The 21698-nt window shown below is 58.7% G+C and overlaps 1 protein-coding gene across 1 annotated transcript; it reads right to left on the minus strand.

Annotated features, from left to right (window-relative positions):
- Positions 1-439: 439 nt before the first annotated feature.
- Positions 440-21166, minus strand: NOBOX (NOBOX oogenesis homeobox). The gene is made up of 8 exons (XM_037518705.1): positions 21079-21166; positions 3307-3834; positions 2835-3013; positions 2517-2629; positions 2203-2288; positions 1750-1981; positions 1193-1494; positions 440-732 (listed from the first exon to the last, which is right to left on the minus strand). The coding sequence occupies exons 1-8, from the start codon at positions 21164-21166 to the stop codon at positions 440-442; spliced, it is 1821 nt and encodes a 606-aa protein (XP_037374602.1).
- Positions 21167-21698: the final 532 nt, after the last annotated feature.

Below are 21698 nucleotides of genomic sequence, written 5' to 3' on the forward strand. Positions count from 1 at the left end.
CCTGGGGTGGAGCAGGGCTGACGGGCAGGACTGGACACCAGGACTGACTCCCCCGATTCCTGCCCCGCAGGGAGGCGGCTGGGGCGCAGGGGCTGCACCACGGGCTGCGCGGCTGCCGAGGGCAGGGCACGAGGGGCCTTCTCGGCCGGGACGGAGACGCGTCACTACAGAGACGAGCCCAGGTGAGTGTTTACTGTTCACAGTGGACACTGGGCCAGCGGCCCAGCAGCGAAAGAAACAACATAAATTGAACCCCCGTTCTGGAGTGACCGCTCCCCCTTTCTTCAGGACCACTCTGCGGAGGCAGGATGGGGGAGGCCTGGGCATCTTCTCACATCGGGGTCCCCACCAGGGACGGTCACCCGAGGCCACAGCCTTCCTCACACTTCAGGGGGCCTCCCCTCTCCCCGGAGCAGCCCCTGCACCCCTGGGCCCCGGGCTAGGGGCCGCCGCTCTTCTTGTCCCCCCGGGACGCCTCTGGGGCCGAGGGCGGCCGCTCCGGGGAGGCGGCCGGCCGTGGCTCCAGGGCCTGGGCGAGCGAGGGCCCTGCTCTCGGCCCGGCTCCCTCCGTGAGCCGCAGTCCCCGGGGGGCTGGCTCCCTGCTTGCGTAGGGAGCTGGAAAGAGATCCTGGAAGTAGCCTTCCCTGCCCTGGGGGTGCCCCGCAGCTTGTGGGCAGAAGTGCCCAGGGAACGGCAGCTCTGGCAGGCAGGGGTCGCTCCAGGGGCCCGCACCTGGGGGCCGAAGAGGAAAGATGAGACAGGACGAGGGAGGGGACAGCCGTGCCCCCCGCCCCCAAGTGCAGCGGAGGCTCCAGGGCGGGTCTGGGTGAGGCGCCAGCACAGGGCCCAGCCGAGCCCCCGGGGCTGGAGACAGGGGACGCAGCTCAGGCCGGTGCCAGGCAGGAGGCCGGGGACCAGCTTCTCCCAGAATGTCGTCACTCCCAGGTGGCTGCTGGGAGCCCGGAGGTGCCCGTGGCCGGCCAGGATGCTGGCGCCACCTCCAGCTCCTCTGCCAAGCAGCTCACCCGCTCTGACCCTGCTGCGCCCCAGTGACACAGGAGCGGGGTGTCCACGGCAGGGTCCAGGGCAGGCTCAGGACAGCTGGACAGCAGCGGAGCTGGTCCCCCCCAGCCCCGGCTGGCCGGCCCTCACCCGCCTCCCCGTCTCAAAGGGCACCCCCAGCCCTACGCACCCAGAGGCCCAGCAGGCGGCTGCAGCAGGCCCTGCCCCGGGGGGGCACCCTGGATGCCCAGGAAGGGGCCCTGGGACGCGCAGTAGGGCAGCGCGAAGAGCGAGTCCTCCAGCAGCGGGAGCGGGGGGCCGCTGGGCGCGGGGAACGGGAAGGGGGGCAGGTCTGGGAACGGGGCCTGCGCGGCCTGGAGCTGCTGGGGCTGCGGCGTCTGCGTGAACGGGAAGGGCGCCGGCGGGTGGCCGTGCTGGTAGTCCTGGGGATCCAGCCCCTCCAAGTACGAGCAGGGGTGCGGTGACGTGATGCTGTGGGAGCAGGGGGGCCTCGTGAGGGTCGTCCCTCCGCAGGGCGGCGCGTGTGTCCTCGCCTGCCCTCCCCCCTGTACCCCATTATCTGCCCGGCTGCCGCCTCCCAGCCTTTCCCTCTGCTGCAGCTGGCCCCCCGCCCAGAGCCACGGCTTCTGTCCCCCACACAGTGGGTACCCCTGGTTCCTCTCGGTTAACCTACCCCACAGGCTCCATCTGTACCCCAACTCAAGTGACCCCCAACAGGTCCCTTACCTTGGCCCCCAGGACCCACAGGGGTCATCCTTGTGGCTGCCGTCCCTGCCAGGAGTATCCAGCATCAGAGGCAGCATTTGGGGGGCGTGGACGGGCCCCAGGGGCAAAGGCAGGTTGGCCCTCTGAACGGGTGGGGGGCTGAAGAGTGGTGGGGTCACCACCACCCTCTGAGCACCCTCGCCCTGTTGTAGGGGGGCCGGAGTCTGGTCGGATGTTAGCAGCATGGGGGGCTCTAGAGCAGAAGTCAAAGGGCAGTTGTGAGGGTCGGAAATGGGGGTGGAGGCGCAGATCTGGGGTGGCGGGAGGCGCGAGGGTACGAAAGGACCCCGACACCAGGACCCTGTGAACGGCCCCTACTGGGCCAAGACCCCGGGGAGTCTGGAAAGGCCCCTCTGTCCTGCTGCCTCCCTCGCGGCCCGTCCCCGGCCAGTGCTCAGAGGGCGGCCAGCGCACCCGGGAGGACGTCCAGGGGGGGCTCCGGAGAGAAGGGGCCAGGCTCGGGGGCCCTGGGCACGGCAGGTGGGAGCTCGGCTGCAGAGCTGGAGGCAGAGGGAACCAAGAAGCAGCTGGAATGACCCTGAGTCCCGCCTCCCCCCGCGGCCTGCCCACAGCAGTGGCCGGTCCCTGCCCCCCTGCACAGCCACACGCCTAGGACTCCCCGCCAAGGACTCCCCGCTTCCAGCACTCGCCCCCCGTCCCCGGGCCCCAGACCCCAGTGCACACCCCACGTCCCACGGCTGGGTGACCCAGGAAGGGGAGACGCTCACCCACACCGCCCGGCAGCGGGGCCGGGGGCGCAGCCCGCAGGGGGGGCCTTGTCCTGCTTCCCGTTCAGTTTCTCCACTTTGCGCCACTTGGCCCGGCGGTTCTGGAACCACACCTGGGGGGGCGGCGGGGGCGCTGGAGCCCGGGGCGTGGCTGTAGCCATGTGAGGCGGGAGGTCACCCCTCCGCCGCCAAAGCCTTTTTTTTACAAAAAGGCCCCTCCAGATACATTCAGGGGTGATTCCCTCCGCTTAGCTAAGCCTGGAGCAAGTGGAAAGGGCTAGAACACCCCCAGAGCCCCGACGCAGCCCCTGCTCGGACACGCTGGGTGCCTGCTCTGCTCTGCCAGAGCTGCAGGGTCTCCTCCAGGCCCCCGGCCGCCAGCCCCTTTACCATGATGCGCTGGGGCGTGACCCCCACGAGCTGGGAGATCTCCCGGCGCTTGTCGCTGTCGGGGTAGTGGTCCTCCTGGAATATCCGCTCGAGCTCCTGCAGCTGGTCTGGAGGAAGGAAACAGCAGGATGGACGCCAGCCAGGAGGCCGCGGCCGGGCGACGGGGCCTCCCCGGGGCCACAGCCCCCAGCCCGGGGCCTTGCCGGAGCCTGGCACCTGAGCTCCCGCTGGGGGTGCGGCCTCCTCTCTCTCCGGCTTTGGGGTGTGACCTCCCCTGCGTGGCTCCGGTCACGGCCACCCCGGGACCATGTGCAGGGCCAGGCACCGCGCTCAGGCCGCTGGGACTGGTTCCAGAGGGGCCCCTAATCCCTTCAGCGGCCTCTCACCTTCCGGGGCTTACCTGAGCGGTACAGGGTTCGAGTCTTTTTCCGAATCGGGCAGCTCACCTCCGGCGGCCTCTTCTTCCGGTCTGCGTGCTGACCGTTGCGGCCCAAAGTGCTGAGGAGGTTGGCCAGGTGGCAGGGCCCCCGGCCGGACCCGCACGGCACCGGGTTCGGTGTGGCCTGGGCGGAGCTCGCGCCCCCAGGAGAGGATGCTGGGGCCGCAGTGGCAGCGGGGGACCCCCTCTGCTTCCCTGGAGAGTAGGGCCTCCTCCCAGGCCTGTCCTCTCTCGTAGGGAGGGCGCCTCCTTCCTCCTGAGGCTGGGCTTGGGGCACGGCCGGGGTTCCTGCTTTGTGGAGTCCCCCTGAGCCAGCATCAGCCCCTGGGCCTCCTCCAGGGGCCTCTGACGGCTTCTTCTCTCCAGAGACGGCGCAGGAGAGAGGTGGTCCCTCTCCCGGGGCAGCCCGAGGGCCGGCGGCTGAACTCGGCCATGGGTCTTCATCCTTGGGCCCCACAGAAGCCAGCGGCTTGCCTCTACCTTCCTGACCTGTGGGGACCCGGCACCCCCTGATCTTAGCTGCCTCCTGCTCCCGAGTGAGTCCTGGTTGCTCTTAAACTTCCACTTGTCCACTCATCACATGGGGCAGTAACTCTAGGCTCACCCCCTACCCGGGCTAAGGTAGGGACCAAGCTAGAGACCTGCTTGGGAAAACGTGAGCAAATAGGCCCCTTCAGGGGCTCTGCGCATGTGCTGACAGCAGTGCTGACCTGGGCACACGCCCCTGTGGGTGACTGGGCTGCCCCCAAGACACCAGGCAAGTGAGGCTGAGGGACAGGCATCTGGTCAGACATTTCCAGGGCACACATGTTGGGGTGTGTGGGGAGAGAGAGAGACAGGCTTCTTCTAAGACTGGGACTTGCTCCCCGCTGCATAAGGCGGCTGCAGGGCCTCCAGAAGGCCAGACGAGGACACCCAGGAAGCCCATCCTCACCTTCCAGAGAACTCTGCCCCCACCTGCGCTTCTCACCCCACACCCGTCTCTCCTTCCTAAGGCTCCTGGGCACGGGCCAACCTGTTCTTACAGGTAAGAGTGACCCGGGCCACACCATAGTCCCTTGTCACTCAGTCTCCAGCCTTTTCTTCATTTCTGTGTGTTCTGGCTCCTCAGGCACCGCGTTCCGACACCTGCTGTGCACCCTCCAAAGGGGAGTGCGGGTCTGCACTACTGCAGGGGGCCCTACTAAGCCCTCACTCTAACCCATGAAGGAATTCACGTTAGAAAGAGGAGGAATCTGCCAAGTCCAGGCACAGCGCTCCTAATCACTGCAGAGTTCCCCATCACCCGTCCTGCCGCCCCCTCCACTCAGAGCCCCAGGACCCTCAGCTCCTGCATCACTTCCAAGAAAACTGGGATATTTAAAAAGAGATGCTAAGCCTAACTGGGGACTATTGTTATTTTAATGAAAACTGCATGAGGCAGGATGCCCTGAAGTCTCCGTGGCGGGAGGGGTGGGGGTCCTGGCTGCCCGGCTGTACCAAGCGCCTTCCTAGACACAGAGTAGCCATGACTGGGGGAGGGGACCGAGGCTGAAGAAGGGGTCAGCTGGCCTCTACGGGGTCGCCTGGCGCTATAGGGAAGAAGAGGCAGATTCCTTTCACAGCGTCTTCCTAGCAAACGGGGTACACAGTTGGGGCTCAAGATAAGCCACATGGGGGTGAAGCACCCTGGTAAGAAAGCTAAGGGGATCAGAACCTTAGCTTCTCAGCTAGAAGCATCCCAGGGCTCCCTCCCTGCGTGGACAGATCAGATCCGCAAGGACGCATCATGGGCCTCCCGGGACCCCAGCCCACCCAGCCCTGGGCCTGCTCAATCTCCACCCTGGAGATGGAGGCTGCTGGCTACCCCAGCCACGCCGGCCGAGCCCTTCTCCCCAGATACGCCCCCCTCCCAGGCCTTGGATTCTGGATTTGGGGTGCAGCCCCAGCGTGCTCACCCCGCAGGTCCTGGTGGGGCTCCTCAGTGGGTTCCATGGTCCTGACTCCCGCAGGTAGAGACGTGACTTACCTGCAGACCAGAGGGCTGCGGGCGCTGCCTAATGAGGCTTCAAGGGCTGCAGGTGCGCGGCCAGAGCCGCACGGGCGGACCCACTGGGCCTGCGCCCCCTCCCCGCCCCCTCCCAGAGCGTGTGGGCAGCTGCGGGGCAGCAAGGCTGCAGCACTGCGGAGGCCCCCACCGTGAGGGGCAGGGCCAGGTGTGGGCCTCAGGGCAGCCCCTCCCCTCCCCGGGAGAAGGAGCCCACGGGGAAGCAGTGCGGGAGGCGGAGCACCCCCCTGGGCCCAGGCCGCTGGCGCCCCACTTGGGGGTGGACTTAATCGTGGCTTTAGGCTGGGAATCAGCTCTGGTGTGAACTGTGGGAGGGCCTTCTGGAGCCGCACAGCCGGGGAACCCCAAAACCCGGGGCTTGAGCCTCTCGGCTGCTGACTGAAGTTTCGCCAAGCTTCGGCTGATGAGCAGGTCCAGGACCTCAGAAGTGCCCAGGCCATGAGGGGCACGCGGGGAGACCCCCCCCTGCCAGGCCACCCCGGGAGCTGCACAGCCTGGACCACGCTCAGCTGCGCCAGCACCAGGGGCCGCAGGTAAGACCCGAAGCGCCGCTACCTGTTTGGGGTTTTGGGGGTCATGTCTCTACCCTGCTTGGTATCATAGTTTTGTTCTCTGAGAGGGGGGCCCCTCACGGCGGGAGCTGTGGCCCCGGCTGCTGGAAGTGTTTCTTCCTGTAACTGCAGGAAAAGCAGTTGCTTCATAATTGATGAACTTGGGGAGTTCAGAGTTGGAAATGCTCAAGGCGTCCCTCCGTCCCCCGGGCCTGCCCTCCAGGGGAGGGAGTCACACAGGTGCAGGGAGGGGGTCGGGGGCGGGGAGAGTTCAGAGCCGAATCCAGGTGTCTTGCGTTTACAGTTAAGACTGGACAGCACGAGGCTTCTCACCCTAATCACCCATGGGTGCGTTTTCCTGGGCCTTGTTCTCCTGGGCCTTGAACTCCTTTGAGGGCTTGACCCCCCTACCTGTGCACTTCAGGGAGCCATAAGACCTTTGGTTCGTTCTGGAACATCAGCATATAAACAGATTAACCTGGCGCTAGGCTGCTCAAAGCTGGGGCATCTAACCTTTCCCTCCCGCTCCTACAAGGCCCGCGTTCTCTGGCTTACAGGGTTTAGAACTAGGGCCCGGGGTCTCAGCCAGGGAAGACGCACTGTAGGTCCAGACAGCAGGGAGTGGGGGCACGAAGGCGCTTTCTACGTGGAAAATTAGGGCCGTTTGGTGGTGACGTGGCTGCAGACACGACGTGATTGCTGCCTCCGACGTCTCTGTCACACCTGCCGTGACAGCTGTACCGGCCTGCCCTGTGACAGGCTTATGGGTGGACAGACGGGAACACATGAGGATGGTGTGGACGCGGTGGTGACGTGTGCAGAGGCTGACGGGCCCCGAGAAACAGGAGCTTCTCTCCAAGTCTCCTGGGGTGGGCTGGGCCTGGACAGGCTCTCTTGGAGAGGGCACCCGGGACTGTGGGCGGAAGGTTAAAAGGAGACGCGTGTTGAATGCAAACCGTAACAGCCCTGCTCGAACCTGACGCTGCCCCCACCTGCTGGCCCCTGACGGGTGCCGGGGCCTCGGCGTGCCTGGTCGTCTCCTCAGAAGTCTTGTCTCCCCTTTTCCCCTGAGACGTCCAGTTGCTTTGGTCTCTTGGCCCAGTGTTTCTGACCCCCGGGTCAGAATTTCTTCGGGAATGTGTTTAAGATGTGGCTTCCGGACCCCAGCCTGAGTCATTTGGATTGGCAGGTCCAGGGAGTGACCCAGAAATACTGTCACGAGCTCCTCGGCTGAATTTTATACAGATTCGAGCTTTCAAAGTTGAGTAAAACCTTCCCGGGGATGGGAGCGAGGAAGCGATGCTCTTTCGTCCTTTTCCAAGGAGTCTGCTGCGTGAGGAGCGGGGCGCGCTTGTTACTGGCGGATGCTGTCGCGTTAAGTCAAGGATGAATCATCCTCTGCATCACTCATGCTGCGTTCCCTCTCGCGAGCCCTCTGCTGGGTGAAGGTCGCCCGCACGCCCCTCACACGGAGTTTTGAGAGCTGCTGCGTCCGTCCTCTTGAATGAAAGGGTTTGCTCGGAGTCTTGGATGAGCAAATGTTGTCATTTCCTAGACATAAGTCCTCGCGTTTGTTGGCTTTCAGCCAGGACAGCAGAAACGTCCATTGGTTCATTCTGTATTTCCTCTCTCCCTCCCTCTCTCTCCCCCTGTCAGTAGGTCTGCATATCCTTGGCTTGCTGCTGTACAATTTATTTTTACAAAGGATACAGTTTTGTTTCTCTGAACATTTATTTTACTGCCTACAAGTGAGTTTGGTGTAAGGCAGCCTGGGGAATGTCTGGCTGTATTGTTGGGAAGGAGTTGCCTTTAGGTAGATGCTGATTAAAGGCGTGTCTTGCATAGATCAACTTTTTTTTTAAGATTTACTTATGCATACAAGAACTGGGGTACAGGCCAGAGGTGCGGGGGGTGAGAGGATCCACCAGAGACAGAGTGGGGAGCAGAACAGGCAGACTGACTGAAATACACTGCTGAGGGGAGCAGCGGGTGAGTCAGGGGAGGTCTGCTGCACCATGTGGGTATCTCCCTGGCTGGCCGGGGATCGAACTCGTGCAGCAGAGGCTGCGGACAATTTCACAGCGCGGTCTCAACCGCTGCACCAAGAGGGAGGTCCTTGTGTAGATCAATTTTAAGGAAAGGAAGGAGGGCAGGTGGCTCCCTCTGTATGGAGAGGATCCGCGGTGTCGTTTTCGGGGGACTTGGGGATATTTCTAAGTCTTATTTTGTTACGGTTCCTCTTTATGATCCTCAGATGAGTTCACACCCAGCCTTGTTTAGAGGCAAGGTTTACTTTATGTCCGCCTGTTCGTTTCTTAGTTTTTAGAGAGGTTCTATACACCCACCCCACCGTCTTAGCAAGAGTCTGCTATTCCAGCTTTATTTTCTTCTCTCGGCCGGGAGAATGATAAAACTAAAGGGAAAATACCTCCTGCTACCAAAGCATATAACCCACCTCGTGGTTTCCAGCCTGTGCAGCTGTCACTGCCCAGTTAGGTTAAGCGGGTGAAGTGGGCATCCTCTGTCCTGCCTCCTCCTGTCTCTCCACAATGAGAAAAATAACCAGAACAATGTGTGCAAGAAAACTTTCACAGCAGAAATGCAGGTAATTTGTTCTTAGGTGCCACACCCGGGCAGGTCGTAGACGGCCACCGGAGGAGCTGGCACAGAGAAGCAGGAACAGGTTAAGACGACTGGGCCCCTGCAGCTGTCCTGGGGGGGACATCGCAGCCACGGCGAACGTGGATGCCAGGGCCCCCGAAACTCCCCAGGAGAGAAGCACCGTCCAGAAGGGGAAGCCGAGCCGGGGCGTGGCCGGGGAGGGGGTGTCCTGCATGCAAGGTGTCAGGCGAGGCCGCGGTGACAAGCTGCTGGTGCCGCCAACTCGAGAGGCGGGGCTGCCTTTGGAACCCCTGCAAAGGGTGGCTTCGGGGTCGCTGCAGAAGTGCATTGGGAGCACCTGGCTGAAGGGAAACTGCCCTGAGTTAGCCTCAGAGCTGCTGCCCCGGTGCCCCGCCCCCCAGACTGGGCTGTAACAGTGGGGGGCCTCGGGCAGGCATGTGGTCGCTGCTGCCGCGGCTCTGACCAGACAGCGGCCACAGTTCACGCCCACGGCTCGGGTCCTGCCGTCGAGAAGGAACTTTCCCAGCAGCTGGTTCCCTCCTGGGAACCCTCCTGCACCTGTGGTCTGGGGTGCTTTCTGCCCTATCCCAGCCTTCTCTGGGGGTGCAGGCCTGCCCTGCTCTTGCAGCGAGACCCCAGCCTTTCCCCAGACCCCCTCTGTGGCCGCTGCCCCTCGCAGCCCTGGGGTCTGACCTCCTGTCCTCTCCGAGTGTCCTCGCTGTCTACCCCAGGGCTGTGGACCAGTTGGCTTTATCAGCCGGAGACGACGCCCCTTTATTTCTTGCAAAGTTTGCTGCAAAGCCCAGCCTGAAGACCCCCCTCCCCGGGAGGCCTCTCAGCTTGACAGCCGTCTGTCCACGGGACCAGGTGCACCTGGAGAGCCTCCCGCAGCAGAGGCTGACCTGGCCGGGCCCGTCTGGCCTCCCCTGGTGGTCGGCTCCCGGGCGCTGTTGCACATCTGCTCCCGCCCGCGCCTTGTTGTTGCTGCGCCAATATCCACGCACCTCTCGCAGCAAGCCTGGAAGGGCCTAGCGCTAGCCCCGTGGAAGGAACTGGCGAGAGCCTGTTGGCGCGGATCAGGAAGCTGGCAAGTGGCACACCCAGCACTTGAACCCGGCGCGTCTGGTTCCCTCCTGGCCACTGGGCTCTGCATTTGCTTGTGTATTCTCGCCTCGAAAGACCCTCAGGTGCTTGGCAGGTTGATTTGCTTGTGGCAATACTGAAGGCTGCTTGTCCCAGCCAGGCCTGAAAGTGGCTGCTGCGGGAGCTCTGGGGACGGCCCCAGTCTGCTCCGAGACGAGCAGTGGTGTGAGCACCACCCCGTGGTGGTGTGAGTCTGCCCTTGGTGTGAGCCCGGGCAGACTCGAGGCAGGCGTGCGGCTGCTTGCAGTGCGGACGCCCTGGTGGGCCGGGGCACGCGGGAAGGGCTACGTCGGGGAGCTGACAGGGCCAGCGCCGCCAGCTGCCACTTCCCTTGAGACTTGCTCGTGTTTCCAGAAACTGGGTCCGTGGGGTGCCCTGGGGGGCTTGGGGTCAGACACCTGGAAAGGCTGAGGTGCTGACAGGATGGCCACAGCAGGTCTGAGACCAAATTGACCAGAATCCTGGGCGCCATAAATGGGAACTCTTGGGGCGTCAAGTCCTGCACCCCATGGCCGCGTGAAGTCAACTGTGCACAAAGCCGCCAGTTAAAGGAGCTGTGCGGTGACCTCTGGCCCCTGCTCAGAGGTGCTCTGCCTGCTGGCCAGCATGGTGGGCACCCAGCCCTGGGGAGGTATCTCAGCCCGGACGCTTCCGTTAGACTTCCTGCTCCGCCTCCGCGGGGGGCTCACAGCTTTGGCCTGTGGAGCTCCCCATAGGCGATTATTCAGAGTCTTTGCCTTGTGAAGCTGCCTTGGTACAAATAGCACAGGTTTTTCCTCTTTCCCGTGAGCCAGAGGTTAGGATAAGGGGGCTGCCTCCCTCCCCACTGACAGCCTTTATTTATTTATGCATACAAGAACTGGGGTACAAGCCAGAGGTGTGGAGGGTGAGAGGATTCCCCAGAGACAGAGTGGGGAGCAGAACAGGCGGATGCACTGAAATCCACTGCTGAGGGGAGCAGCGGGTGAGACAGGAGAGGTCTGCTGCGCCCTGTGGGTTGCTCCCTGGCCGGCCGGGGATCGAACTTGTGCTGCAGAGGCTGCAGACAGCTTCGTAGGTTGCGTCTTAACCCCTTGTGCCACCAGGGAGGCCCTGACAGCCTTTTTTATTAAGAGAATTCGACAATTTTCTTTTGTGTTGTACTTTATATATTGATGTGGCTTTATGTCTTTTCTCACCTTAAAATTCTCTTTGTAGATTTTAATTTAAAAGCAGAAGAGGGAGGTCTCCACTTCCTTGATTCTCTGGCCTTAGAGCTAGGGACAGTGGTGGTAAATCACTGCAGGCAAACAGGTGAAAAAGACCCATTTGTTCGGGGGTGGGGGGTGGAGAATTACATCATAAATCTCACCTGAGACTTAGAAGGCGGCGAAACAGCAAGAGATGCCTGAGTGAGTTCTCTTCCTGACCTGGAGCAAGGAACAGCCTTGCCTTGTGTGAGCCCACAGTCACTGCTCCCCATTTCTGTAGGTCCTCATGCCGCCCTTGCTGGCCAGACCAGGAGGCCAGAAGAGCAGCCAGGAGCCCATTGGGAGAGCGGGTGATGCTGGGCACTGACCCTACACGGCCAGGCTAAGCACCGTGGCGTCGACGAATGTAGGGCCACACATTACAAGTGAGAAATGTTCCCTGTTTTCGATGTCAAATTTTGACTGTCATTTTAAGGGCTTTTCTGAGGTTTGGGGCTTTCTTTTTTTTAAGAATTTATTTATGAATACAAGAACTGGGGTGAGGCCAGAGGTGTGGGGGGTGAGAGGATTCACCAGAGACAGAGTGGGGTGCAGAACAGGTGGATCCACTGAAATACACTGCTGAGGGGAGCAGCGGGGGAGACAGGAGAGGTCTGCTGTGCCCTGGGTGTCATCTCCCTGGCCGGGGATCGAACTCGTGCTGCAGTGGCTGCTGACAGCTTCATAGTGCTGAGACTTCACCCCTTGCACCACCAGGGAGGCCCAGGGTTGGGGCTTTTGACAATAGAGGGCCCTGGGTGCCTGTCGTCTGCCTTGAGGCCCCACAGGACATCTGTGAGCACCCCTGCCCTGGCCCGGCCCCCCTCCTCCTGTTCCAGAAGAAAGTCCTCCCTGCTGTCTGCTTCTCAAGTCCTGCTTGCTGCCCCTCAAACCTTGTTCTTAGACTCACTTAGCAGCAGCCAGGACTCAGCTTTCCCGGCCACACAAGCAGGACATTGAGTCCCAGATCAGGAGGGGGCTCTGCTGCCCCTTGACCGTGTGCCTCAGTTGCTGGGTTGTCTCAGCAGGAGGAGCGAGGTGAGGGCTCTGAAGTGCTGACCTGGCCATGCTGGGAGGGGGCTTGCCTGCAAGAAGGAGGGTCCCTCCCCCTCAGTGTGTGCATGTTTGTCATTGGAACGGTGATGCCCTGTCTCACTGAGACATCACCTTCCAGGGGGCTTAGGAAGCTCTGTGAGAGGGTGTTGTGTGGATGTGGGGGTGCGAGATGAACTCCCCAGGAGGGGCCTCCAGGCCTGGCTGGGAACAGGAACGGCACCTCCTGTGTCTGAAGGGATAACATGGGCCTAGACAATACACTGCCCCCCAAAGCGTCTCTGGCCTAAACATTAGTTTCCCCTTTTCAGTGGACTGGGCCTGGAAAGCCCAGAATCAGATTCACTTGATTCAAGTGTTATCATCTCTTCTACAAATAAAAGTCTGTAAAGAAGTTGAAAGAGTCCCTGCAAAGGCATTTAAGGTGAAAAAGCCCAGTTCTTAGGCTCTGTGAATAGTTCTAGTTTTTTGCTATCGCTGTGGAATAGACCAGGGCGCCCCAGAATTTTGTTAGCGGGGCTGTCCTGTAACTGCTGCCCAGGACAGTGGCCACGAGCTGTATGTGGTGGTCACACTTAAATGAAGTTCCTCAGTCACAGTAGCCACATCTCAAGAGCTGGTCAGACACATATGGCCAGTGGCTACCACGTTGGAAGATTCTAGAATCCATGGAGGCTTTGGATGGGTGATGTCTTTGGTGGGAAGTTGGGGCTATTCTCAACTTTTGTTCTCACTCCGCTTGGCTACAAGAGGCTGCTGCATGGCCAGTGCTCAGGGGACTCAAGGTCGCGTTCTAATCTGCCAGCAGGAACGTGACGGGCATGCGAGTGTGGGAGCGAGGGCCAGGAGGGAGCAGGGCACTGTTTGCTGGTTCCTATTTAAAGTTTCCTCACATCAGACAGGGTGGAGCCACTCAGATCTTATTTAAATCATTGTTTAAAAACTTCACATGGGCCTCCCTGGTCATGCAAGGGGTTAAAGACAGTGCTATCAAGCTATCACCAGCCACTGCGGCATGAGTTCAATCCCCGGCCAGGGAGCTACCCACATGGCACAGCAGACTCTCCTGTCTTGCCCGCTGGTCCCTTAGCAGTGTATTTCAGTAGATCCACATGTTCTGCTCCCCACTCTGTCTTGGGTGAATCCTCTCACCCCCCCACACCTCTGACGTACACCCCAGCTCTTATATGCATAAATAAATAAAAATAAATCTTAAAAAATTGACAGTAAGCTCAATGTGATAATGTTTATGTAAATTTTGTGGGGTTTGTGCTTGTTTTTTAATCGAGGTAACATTAGAGGTGTAGGGCCCCCCCTCAGGTATCATTGCCACGCCCAACACCCAAACACTCAGGGGTCCCCCTGCACAGGTCTCGGCGCTCCGCCCCACTGTGTCCTCAGCACTCAAAGAACATTTAACAAACACAGTTGAACTGTGTTTGACTTTAATCAGCTAAATTTACCTGTGCCCACCCACATCCCTGGTTCTGTGCCTACCTGATGAGATCAGCTGTCTCGGGGAGCGGCCATCTCTACTCTCATGAAGGGTGGGAACCGTGGCTGAGCCTCCCCCGCCCCCCAGATCACACAGTCACACACGCACCACAGCGGCGCAGCCGTGTGCTCTGTGCCTGCCCTCCCGGGAGGTCTGGGCAAGGCTCGGGGAGCAGGGAGCTGAGCCCCCAACCTTTGCTTAAAAGGAGAAGCAAATGGGCGAGGAAGCACCTGGGTGTTGCACAGACTCACCTTCCTGCCTTTGCCTGTATCGAACCAGGGGTTGTCTGGTCACCCATCAGTTGTTCACACAGTGACCTCCTGGCATTTCTGTGGTTTGCCCAGAAACTTCACAGGGGGAGGCGAGAGGAGAGGCCTATAGTGTGGATTTATTTGAGGATTAGGGCATTTCCTGCTATTGTTTTTCTCTCCTTCTGTCCACGAGTCCTTGTTCCTGCAACAGACCTGACCTTCACGCAGCCAAGGACCAGGTACATGCAGCCGACAGCCCCACAGGGCTCGCTGAACCAGTGCCTAGGATTTCACTGGAAGCCTCGCGTGAGGGCCGCCTCGGGGCTCCGCTCTGGCTTCCCGACATCCCGGCTAAATGAAGGCGATCGGGGACTTGGGCCCAGGTCTGACTGTGCGGTCATAGCTGCCTCGGGATGCCGTTCAACCTCTGGCATCCTGGCCACTCCCCGCTCCCTCGGGGTCTCCATTAGATAATCCTCGTTGACGTGGTGGGCTTCTTAAGCTGCGGATATGATGTGACTCTTTCTCTGACCGGTTGGCCAAGATATGAGTGGACCATCGGCACATACAGTGTGTGTGTGCACACGTAGCCCTATACACACACACGCGGTGCAGCTGACCCTGGAACTCCGTGGGGGCAGCCGAACCGAACAACTGTGCAGTTGAAAGCACATGTGTGACTGACCGCCCGCCCACCACACGCAGCTCTGCACCTGACTCGCTGACGTCTGTGCTTGCTCGAGTCTGCATGTGGGGCCCACGTGGCCAATAAGTGGACCCGTGTAGTTCAAACTTGTGTTGTTCAAGGGCTGAGTGCATATACACGTGTACATCTGTGTGCGGATACTTAGATGCTCGTTACGCGCTGCATGTCTGTGTCTATGTGCTATGTTTTATATGTATCTTGTGTGCGTGTGTGGATATTTACCTGCAGTTCTGGTAAGACGTGGCTACCCCCAGCGAGCTGTCATGACCCCACTGTGTGTGTGGATGCCTAGAAAAAGGCTCTGGAATAGTTTGCTTGTCTTGGGGGAACCAGGGGCCGACATGCACACCTGTGTTTGTGGCGTGAGTGTGGCCTGCAGGGTGTGTTCATAGAGTCCTGTCTGCACATGGGGTTTCTCATGGATCAAATCAGCCTCAAGCAGCAGAGTCACGTCTCCTCAGGCTTTTTGCAGCTGAGCTGGTGCTGACACCCAGCTCTGGGAAACACGTTTGGGGCCAGCGGGAGCTGGACTAGCATCCTGCCAGTTCACTCCAGAAGTGAGGTCTCCTGGATGCTGCCCCCTCAACCCAGCAGAGCAGATGGAGCAAATCTGGACAGGAAAGACCCTCACTTCTCTGAGGGTCTCACCTCCCTGAGGGTCTTCCCTGAGGCTGTGTGAGGACAGCCCTGTAAGTGGGGAGTGTACAAAAAATGAGGTGCAAAGGCAAGCGAGGTCCATGTTGACAAGGTCAGGCACCTGCCTGTCATCCTCAGGGACCTCCTCCTTCATCGTGTCCACAAAGACCAGGCAAGCCATGGGACAATGACCTGTTTGCTTTGTTTTCTGGAACCCTCCAGAAGGTGGGAAAGACACCTTGACATCATAGAATGACTGATTTCCTATGTCAGAACCAAGGTGCAGCCCTCCCTGGATTTTCTGGGCACCTTTCCCGCACTGCTGGCTGCACCCTCCGGGACAGCTTCCCCTGGCACCCGGGCCCTCGCTCTCCCCGGGTGACGGCTGGGGCCTATGGGTCCGGTCCAGCCGAGTATGGACACAGATGCTGCCCTGCCTGGCACAGGCCGCGGCGACCTCAGCGAAGCGCCCAGATTGGGCCTCCCCCGCTGCCTGGCCAGCCCAGGGGCAGCAAAAGGGCCAGAATGGGGTCAGAGGAGAGGAAGTCCCTGGTGTGAGGCCTTGCGCGAGCAGAGGCTCAGAGGGCAGGAGATGCTGGTGTGGCTGGAGCGTGGTGAGCAGACAGGGGAGAGCAGAGACGCGGGCGGCCTGGGCCCTCGGCCTGAGAGCAGCGGTCAGCCGTGGCGGGGGTGCGTGGGCTCGCACCGCAGCAAGGCCCTGGCTTCCGTGGAGACGTGACTGGCGGGGCCGAGAAAGGGTGACGAGGGGGGAGGTGAGCGGGGGCGCGTGGGGGCAGCGGGCCCTGGCTGGGCCTCTAACTTTGGGCGATTCATCGACAACTCCTCGAGGTGCCATGTTCGCACCCCGGTGCTGGAGTGGAGACTGCCTGATTCCATTTTCATTTTGGACTCTCATCAGAGCACAGCGCGTGCTGAACCCGAGGGCTCCGGAGCACTGTTTGGAGGGAGGGGAGGGGGGTGTGGCCTCGGGGGTCAGCGGCCCCCGCTGCGTCCTTGCTGACCCAGGCCCCGGCTTTCCTCACCAGTGCCGAGGGGTGGTTTACCTGGAGGAGAGAGGCCGACCGTGAAACCCCCTCCCCACTGGGCAAGGAGGGGCCGGAGCTGCTTCTGGGGGACGGAAATGCCCACCAGGGAGGCGTGGGCTGGCGGCGTGGGCCAGCGCGCGGTGGTGGGTGAAGCAGGCCCCTGCACGCTGTGGCTAGTGACCTGCAGGAGGGGATGTTCTGCAGCGGAAACAGCTGATGGGTTGGAAATGCAATTCGAACCTGGTCTTTTGGGGGAGGTTATTTCATAGTCGACTCATTTAGCAAGCCGTTTTTAAGGGGTGCTAATTAAAAATGGCCTGAGGTCAGTCCTCGGCTGGCAGAAGTGCAGAAAAGTGGGCATGGGACCGTCTCAGGCCAGCTGACGACTGAAGAAAGTCTGAGACTCTGTGGCCGTGCAGGGTTTTTATTTTTATTTTTATTTATAATGGGGCTATTTCCATTTGAAGCAAACATTTTTATTCAGGGGAGGAGTCGCTGCAAGCCTAGACTGACGTGGTGTCTTGGATTATTTTGTTGATCATTTAATTGCAGCGAGGCACTGGGCAAAGCCTTTTGCACACACTGGACCGAGGGTCTGTGGTGTGTGATCTGTAGGGCACGTCCCTGGCGCCCTGAACCCAAGCTCCTGACCGTGTGCTCCATGTGCCTTTCAGCAATCTGGTAGTTTAGTTGCTATGAAGGCGGTGGGTGCAATTCTGGATGTTTTTCCATTTCTAGAATTCTCTGACATGAGCTGTCACCTGGGCGTCTCCAGGAGTGCTCGGCTGTAAGCCCTGCGGGGCACATACCCCGTTTGCCTCCTGCTGGCTCGGGTCACAGCCACGGCTCGGGGTCAGTTCTCAGCAGGCACCCGTGGGCTGCAGGGCTCTGCCTGTGCCAGGCGCTGAATAAAACCAAGATCATTGTCATTTTAGCCGCTGCATTCTAGCAGGAGGGAGCCAGACAGCTTAATAAATGCGTAAAGTAGACGGTCCGCTAGGAAATGAGTTCTTTGAAAAAAAAAAAAAATTTCAGCAAAGTGACCGGGGTTGAGAGCCAGGGTTGGGGTGGGAGAAGCTGGGATGTGGGCGTCTCTTGGCTAAGTCGGTGCTCCGGCTGGGCCTGGCCTGGAAGGTGAGCCGGACACAGCGGCCGGGGCAGGCCAGCAGCTGTGGGCATCTGTCCCTGGCCTGTCTGTCTGTGCTTCCGCTCACGAGTGCCTTTGAGGATCATCTTCCTGCCTCCCTGAGTCCCTCTGGGCCCGTTCGTGGGAATGCCCTGGTGGTGTCTTTATTAAAATGTAAAGATGTATTGTTTTTTAACCTGTAGGGAAGTTCACATTTTATTGTATCTTTTTATCTTATTTTTTAGAAGATTTATTTTTATTTATGCATACAAGAGCTGGGATGCAGGCCAGAGGTGTGGGGTGCTGAGAGAATTCACCAGAGACAGAGTGGGGAGCAAAATAGACAGATCTACTGAAATACACTGCTGAGGGGAGCACCTGCTCAGGAGAGGTCTGCTGCGCCACGTGGATAGCTCCTTGGCCGGGGATTGAACTCATGGGGCAGTGGCTGGTGAGAGCTTGATAGAGCTGAGACTTTAACCCCGTGCCACCAGGGAGGCCCCAGAATGTGAGCATTTTGAATTGAATGGCGCATTTCTATTTCAAAGCCCGAAGTTTTGTCACACGTCTGTGTTTCCTGCTTTGCTGGAAGCTGACTCGTTGCAACCAGACAGCACAGAACTAGTCAGTCTCCTGCTGGGTCTCGGGGACGCGCCTCTGGCCAGGAGACGCCTGTTCCTCTGCTGATGTTCCTCTGCAGGCGCCGGTGTTCCGCCTGGGGCCTGAGGCTCAGCGCAGTCGCAGCTCGTTCCATGAGGCTGCGAGGACGCGCGTGTGAGAAATTCCCCGGGGGAGGTGGCTGCGGCTGCTCGTGGCTCAGCCACACGCACCTGGAAAGGCCTGTGTCGCCCACCAGCTCCTGCTGGACAGTCTTGGATGTCCTGGGCTGTCCTTAGCGTGGAGTCTGGGGCGAAACTTAGGGGTCGGATCGCTGGGTTGTTAGTCTTGTGCTGGGTGGAAGCTGCCCCCCCACAGGGAGCTTGCAGGGCCCCGGTGAGCCCGCCCTGTGGCTGCTGGTGGCCGGGTCGGGGCGATGCTGCTTCTCTGGGGATGCAGGAGGCCGGCATGTTCCTCGTGGAGACTTCGTAACGGGGCTTTTGTGCACCCTCGTCCTTCAGAGTCCGTCCATCCATCCCGCCCCTGTGACTAATATTTCCTTGATGCTGTGCTGTGGGGTTTAGCTCCTGCCAATCACCACTGCAGCCCAGAGGAAGGTCCTTAAAATTTAGGACCAACTCTCCTTTTTGTGGAAAACTTGCTTTCCTCCTTAAAAATCTCTATTCTAGCTCCAGTTAGCCTTAAAGAGAACCTATTGGCTTCTTCGTGATTTACTCGGTGACGTTCTCCTGAAACCCGCTCAGTGCCACGGGCTCACCAATACTGAGGCCCAGCGTGTGGCTCGACTCCTTGCAATGGAATTGAATAAAAACTTGGATTAAAAGGTCAACTTTAAAATATGCATCATAAATTCACTACAACCTACCCCAACAACTTCCTGCCGCATTTCTCATCCTATTCACGTGGGTGCCCTGAATTTTAAGGCGTGTGTATGTGAACGGACAGCCTGGGTGGGCCTGAGGCCTGGACCATTTTTTTTTTTTTTTTTTTTTCATGAAAAGGGAATGAGAGGTAGAATGAAAAGTCTTCCTGAAATTAGTGAAGCTGATATAGTAGAGAACTGATGGACACTTAATAATTCCTAGATTCCAAAAAGGTCCCCCTCTGTATTGCTCTGAGAAGGCCTCAACGCTGTGGTCTTCGTCTAGTCGGTCCCATAGTTGTGTGCGGAAAGCCTGTTTTGAGATGATGACTCTTCAGATTTTATAACAGACGGTAATGAAATTATTGGGGCTATCTGGAGGGTGTGGGGGGCAAGTCTGGGGTCTCTGTGGTGTTGCATAGGAAGCCTCTCCAGGCAGTCTGCAGAGAGCTGAGTAACTGTGTTAATAAGTCACATGAAGATAAGCTTTTCGGATAAGAAGTGCTTCTTAAATCAAAGCCATTTTGCAGCTATAAGGATTTTTTAGAAGCTTCCAGTGCCATTTCTTCGTTAATCGAGAGCAGTGAATCAAAAGCACCAGTGACAAGATTTCAGTGTGGTTAATTTGGGTGGAGGTAACACACCATCGGTCGTTATGGCTTCAGACTTAGGACCAATTTCATATCGAGGTTAAAGGTTTAATGACGGAACCAGAAGATGAGGAACAGGAAAAGATCAGACTTGAGTGCATGGTCTGGAGGGATCTCAGCTGCAGGTGTTCCTGGCTGCAGTCTCCTTCAGTTCGCAGGGTCAAGGTCATTCCTTGAGCCTCCAAAGGCTGGAAATAGGTCCAGCTACAGGATTTCCAGCTTTGGGAAGAAATGTCTTTGCTCTTGCTTTTCCGTTTTCCCTCGTGTCAGGCCAGTCAGATGTGCACTTCATGTTATGGGGATCTTGATTCTTTCAGGCCGTCCGGCCGCCCAGACCCGTCTTTGGCTGTGCCTTTCCCTGTCTGCTCCCACCAACTTAGTGTCTGGGCCTCTGGCGTTCCCTTGTGCCTGGCTGGTCCTGCACTGGAAGGTGACTTCAAGCCCAGCCTTGACCTTGTGGACAGTGTCTCCTCCTTCCGATAAGGGAGGGGACATAACCCCGTCTGTCCAGTCTAGCGCTAGGGCATTTGTATTAGGGGCCAAGGAACCTATTCCCGGGAAGCTTTAACCCATCAGCTCAGGTCTTAGGGGTCAAGGGAGGAGACGCGCCTTAGTTTTCAGGCACTGGGGGAGCCGTGCTGTCTTCTCCTGGCCCAGGCAGCAGCGGGAGGTGAGGCCCGCGTATTTTCTGACAGGCAGGAACTTTATTTGTGCCCCTGGGCGAGGGTCACTGACCCCCCACAGGGGTCCGAGAAGTCTCCCCCTTTGGGGGAGAAGGGTAAGCTTTTGCAGGGCAGGGTCTGGCCTTGGAGAGAGGTGGAGAATGTGGAGTCGAAGTTGCTTTTCAAAGTTGTTTTTCTCTCAGAACTGGTTGTTCTTTCATTGCTGCTCATCAGGCTGGCTCTAGCCCGTCTGTCTCCGGGATGCAGGTGGCAGCAGTTTCAAGTTCCCCTTTCCTGCCCCGTCCCTGCCCCGGCCTCCACCTTACAAAACTCAGCGAAGCTGTTCTGATTCTGCTCTCTGCTCGGGTCCTGCAGAATTTTTTGCTCAGTTACACATGTTTATTGTCCCAAAACATAACTGGCTATTAAATATTCTTTAGGTTTGAAACATTTTTTAAAAAAGATTTATTTATTTATGCATCCAAGAGCTGGGGTATAGGCCAGAGATGCGGGGGGTGAGAGGATCCACTAGAGACAGAGTGGGGAGCAGAACAGGCAGACTGACTGAAATCCACTGCTGAGGAGAGCAGCGGGCGAGACAGGAGATGTCTGCTGTGCCATGTGGGTTTCTCTCTGGCCGGTTGGGGATCGAACTTGTGCTGCAGAGGCTGCGGATTGCTTCATACTGCGGTGCTTAACCCCTTGCGCCACCAGGGAGGCCCAGTTTTAAACATTTTTTAAAAGAAATGTTTAAGGGATGACGGGTGATCACACTTCTATCAATTCCGTTTACTGTCAGCTACAGCCCACCTCTGGCTCGCACAGACCGCGCGTCCGAGACGGCTCGCTTCCGGGGAGCGGCGCTGGGTCTGGAGTGAGAACTTTCTTATATTTTAAGTCTGAGTGATCTCGGGCCTGGTCTATGCTTCTCAAGACACAGACAGGGGCGGTGTTCATTTTTCTTTTGCTGGAGACAGGCCCTGCTTCCAGTGCTGGAATTTCGCCCCCGGGGACGTGTCCTCAGCTGTCCACTCACCCTTCTGTGTGGGGGGCGGCAGCGTGGCTGTCTGGGGCACGGGGGTGAGCGCGCACACATGCTGGCTCCAGCCGCGGCAGTTGATCATGGCTGCCTGGAGAGCTGTTTGGAGGTGAGGCTCAGACTGGGCTCATCAGGAAACTAGGGCTACTAGGATTGATGAGTGCAGTCCGCTGGGCAGGGAGGGGCTGACTCGCCGTGTGTGCCGACGATTCTCCGCCCCGTCTACGCTGCCTCCCTGACCTTGAGGCTTCACTTTTATAAGGACCATGTATTTCACTCTGAATAGAATGTTCTAGCCGCAAATAATCTCGTGTCCCCCACCCCCATTCCTGATGAGGTGACACTGAATCTGTTACTCCCCAACAGGGTCACACTGGTCGGCTGTCGATGGCGGGTTATTCCAGGAGAACAAAAACTATTACTTCATGGTAAAGAGAGAGTGGGGAATTGTACTTGCACTGTTCTGGACTTGGAAAAAGTGTGTGCTCAACGCACAACTCTTGCATTCACACTCACACACACTTGCTCACTCACACTCACATACATTTAAAAAAGCTCCTTTATGTCTTTCCCCTTTGGTGTTTTTTTCAAGCTAAAATTGATCTGTGTAGTTTTCA

This window comes from Talpa occidentalis, unplaced genomic scaffold (assembly GCF_014898055.3).
Source record: "Talpa occidentalis isolate TD23 unplaced genomic scaffold, MPIMG_talOcc4v2.1, whole genome shotgun sequence".
In the NCBI taxonomy this organism is placed as follows: Eukaryota; Metazoa; Chordata; class Mammalia; order Eulipotyphla; family Talpidae; genus Talpa; species Talpa occidentalis.

Excerpts from the sequence above, each read along its gene's own strand:
- NOBOX (XM_037518705.1), bottom strand. The coding sequence starts at position 21,166 with ATGATCAACTGCCGCGGCTGGAGCCAGCATGTGTGCGCGCTCACCCCC. Across the intron at positions 1,982-2,202 it reads CCCCCTGGACGTCCTCCCGG|AGCCCCCCATGCTGCTAACA; the intron begins GTGCGCTGGCCG and ends CTTCTGCTCTAG. Across the intron at positions 1,495-1,749 it reads TGTGGGTCCTGGGGGCCAAG|CATCACGTCACCGCACCCCT; the intron begins GTAAGGGACCTG and ends CTGCTCCCACAG.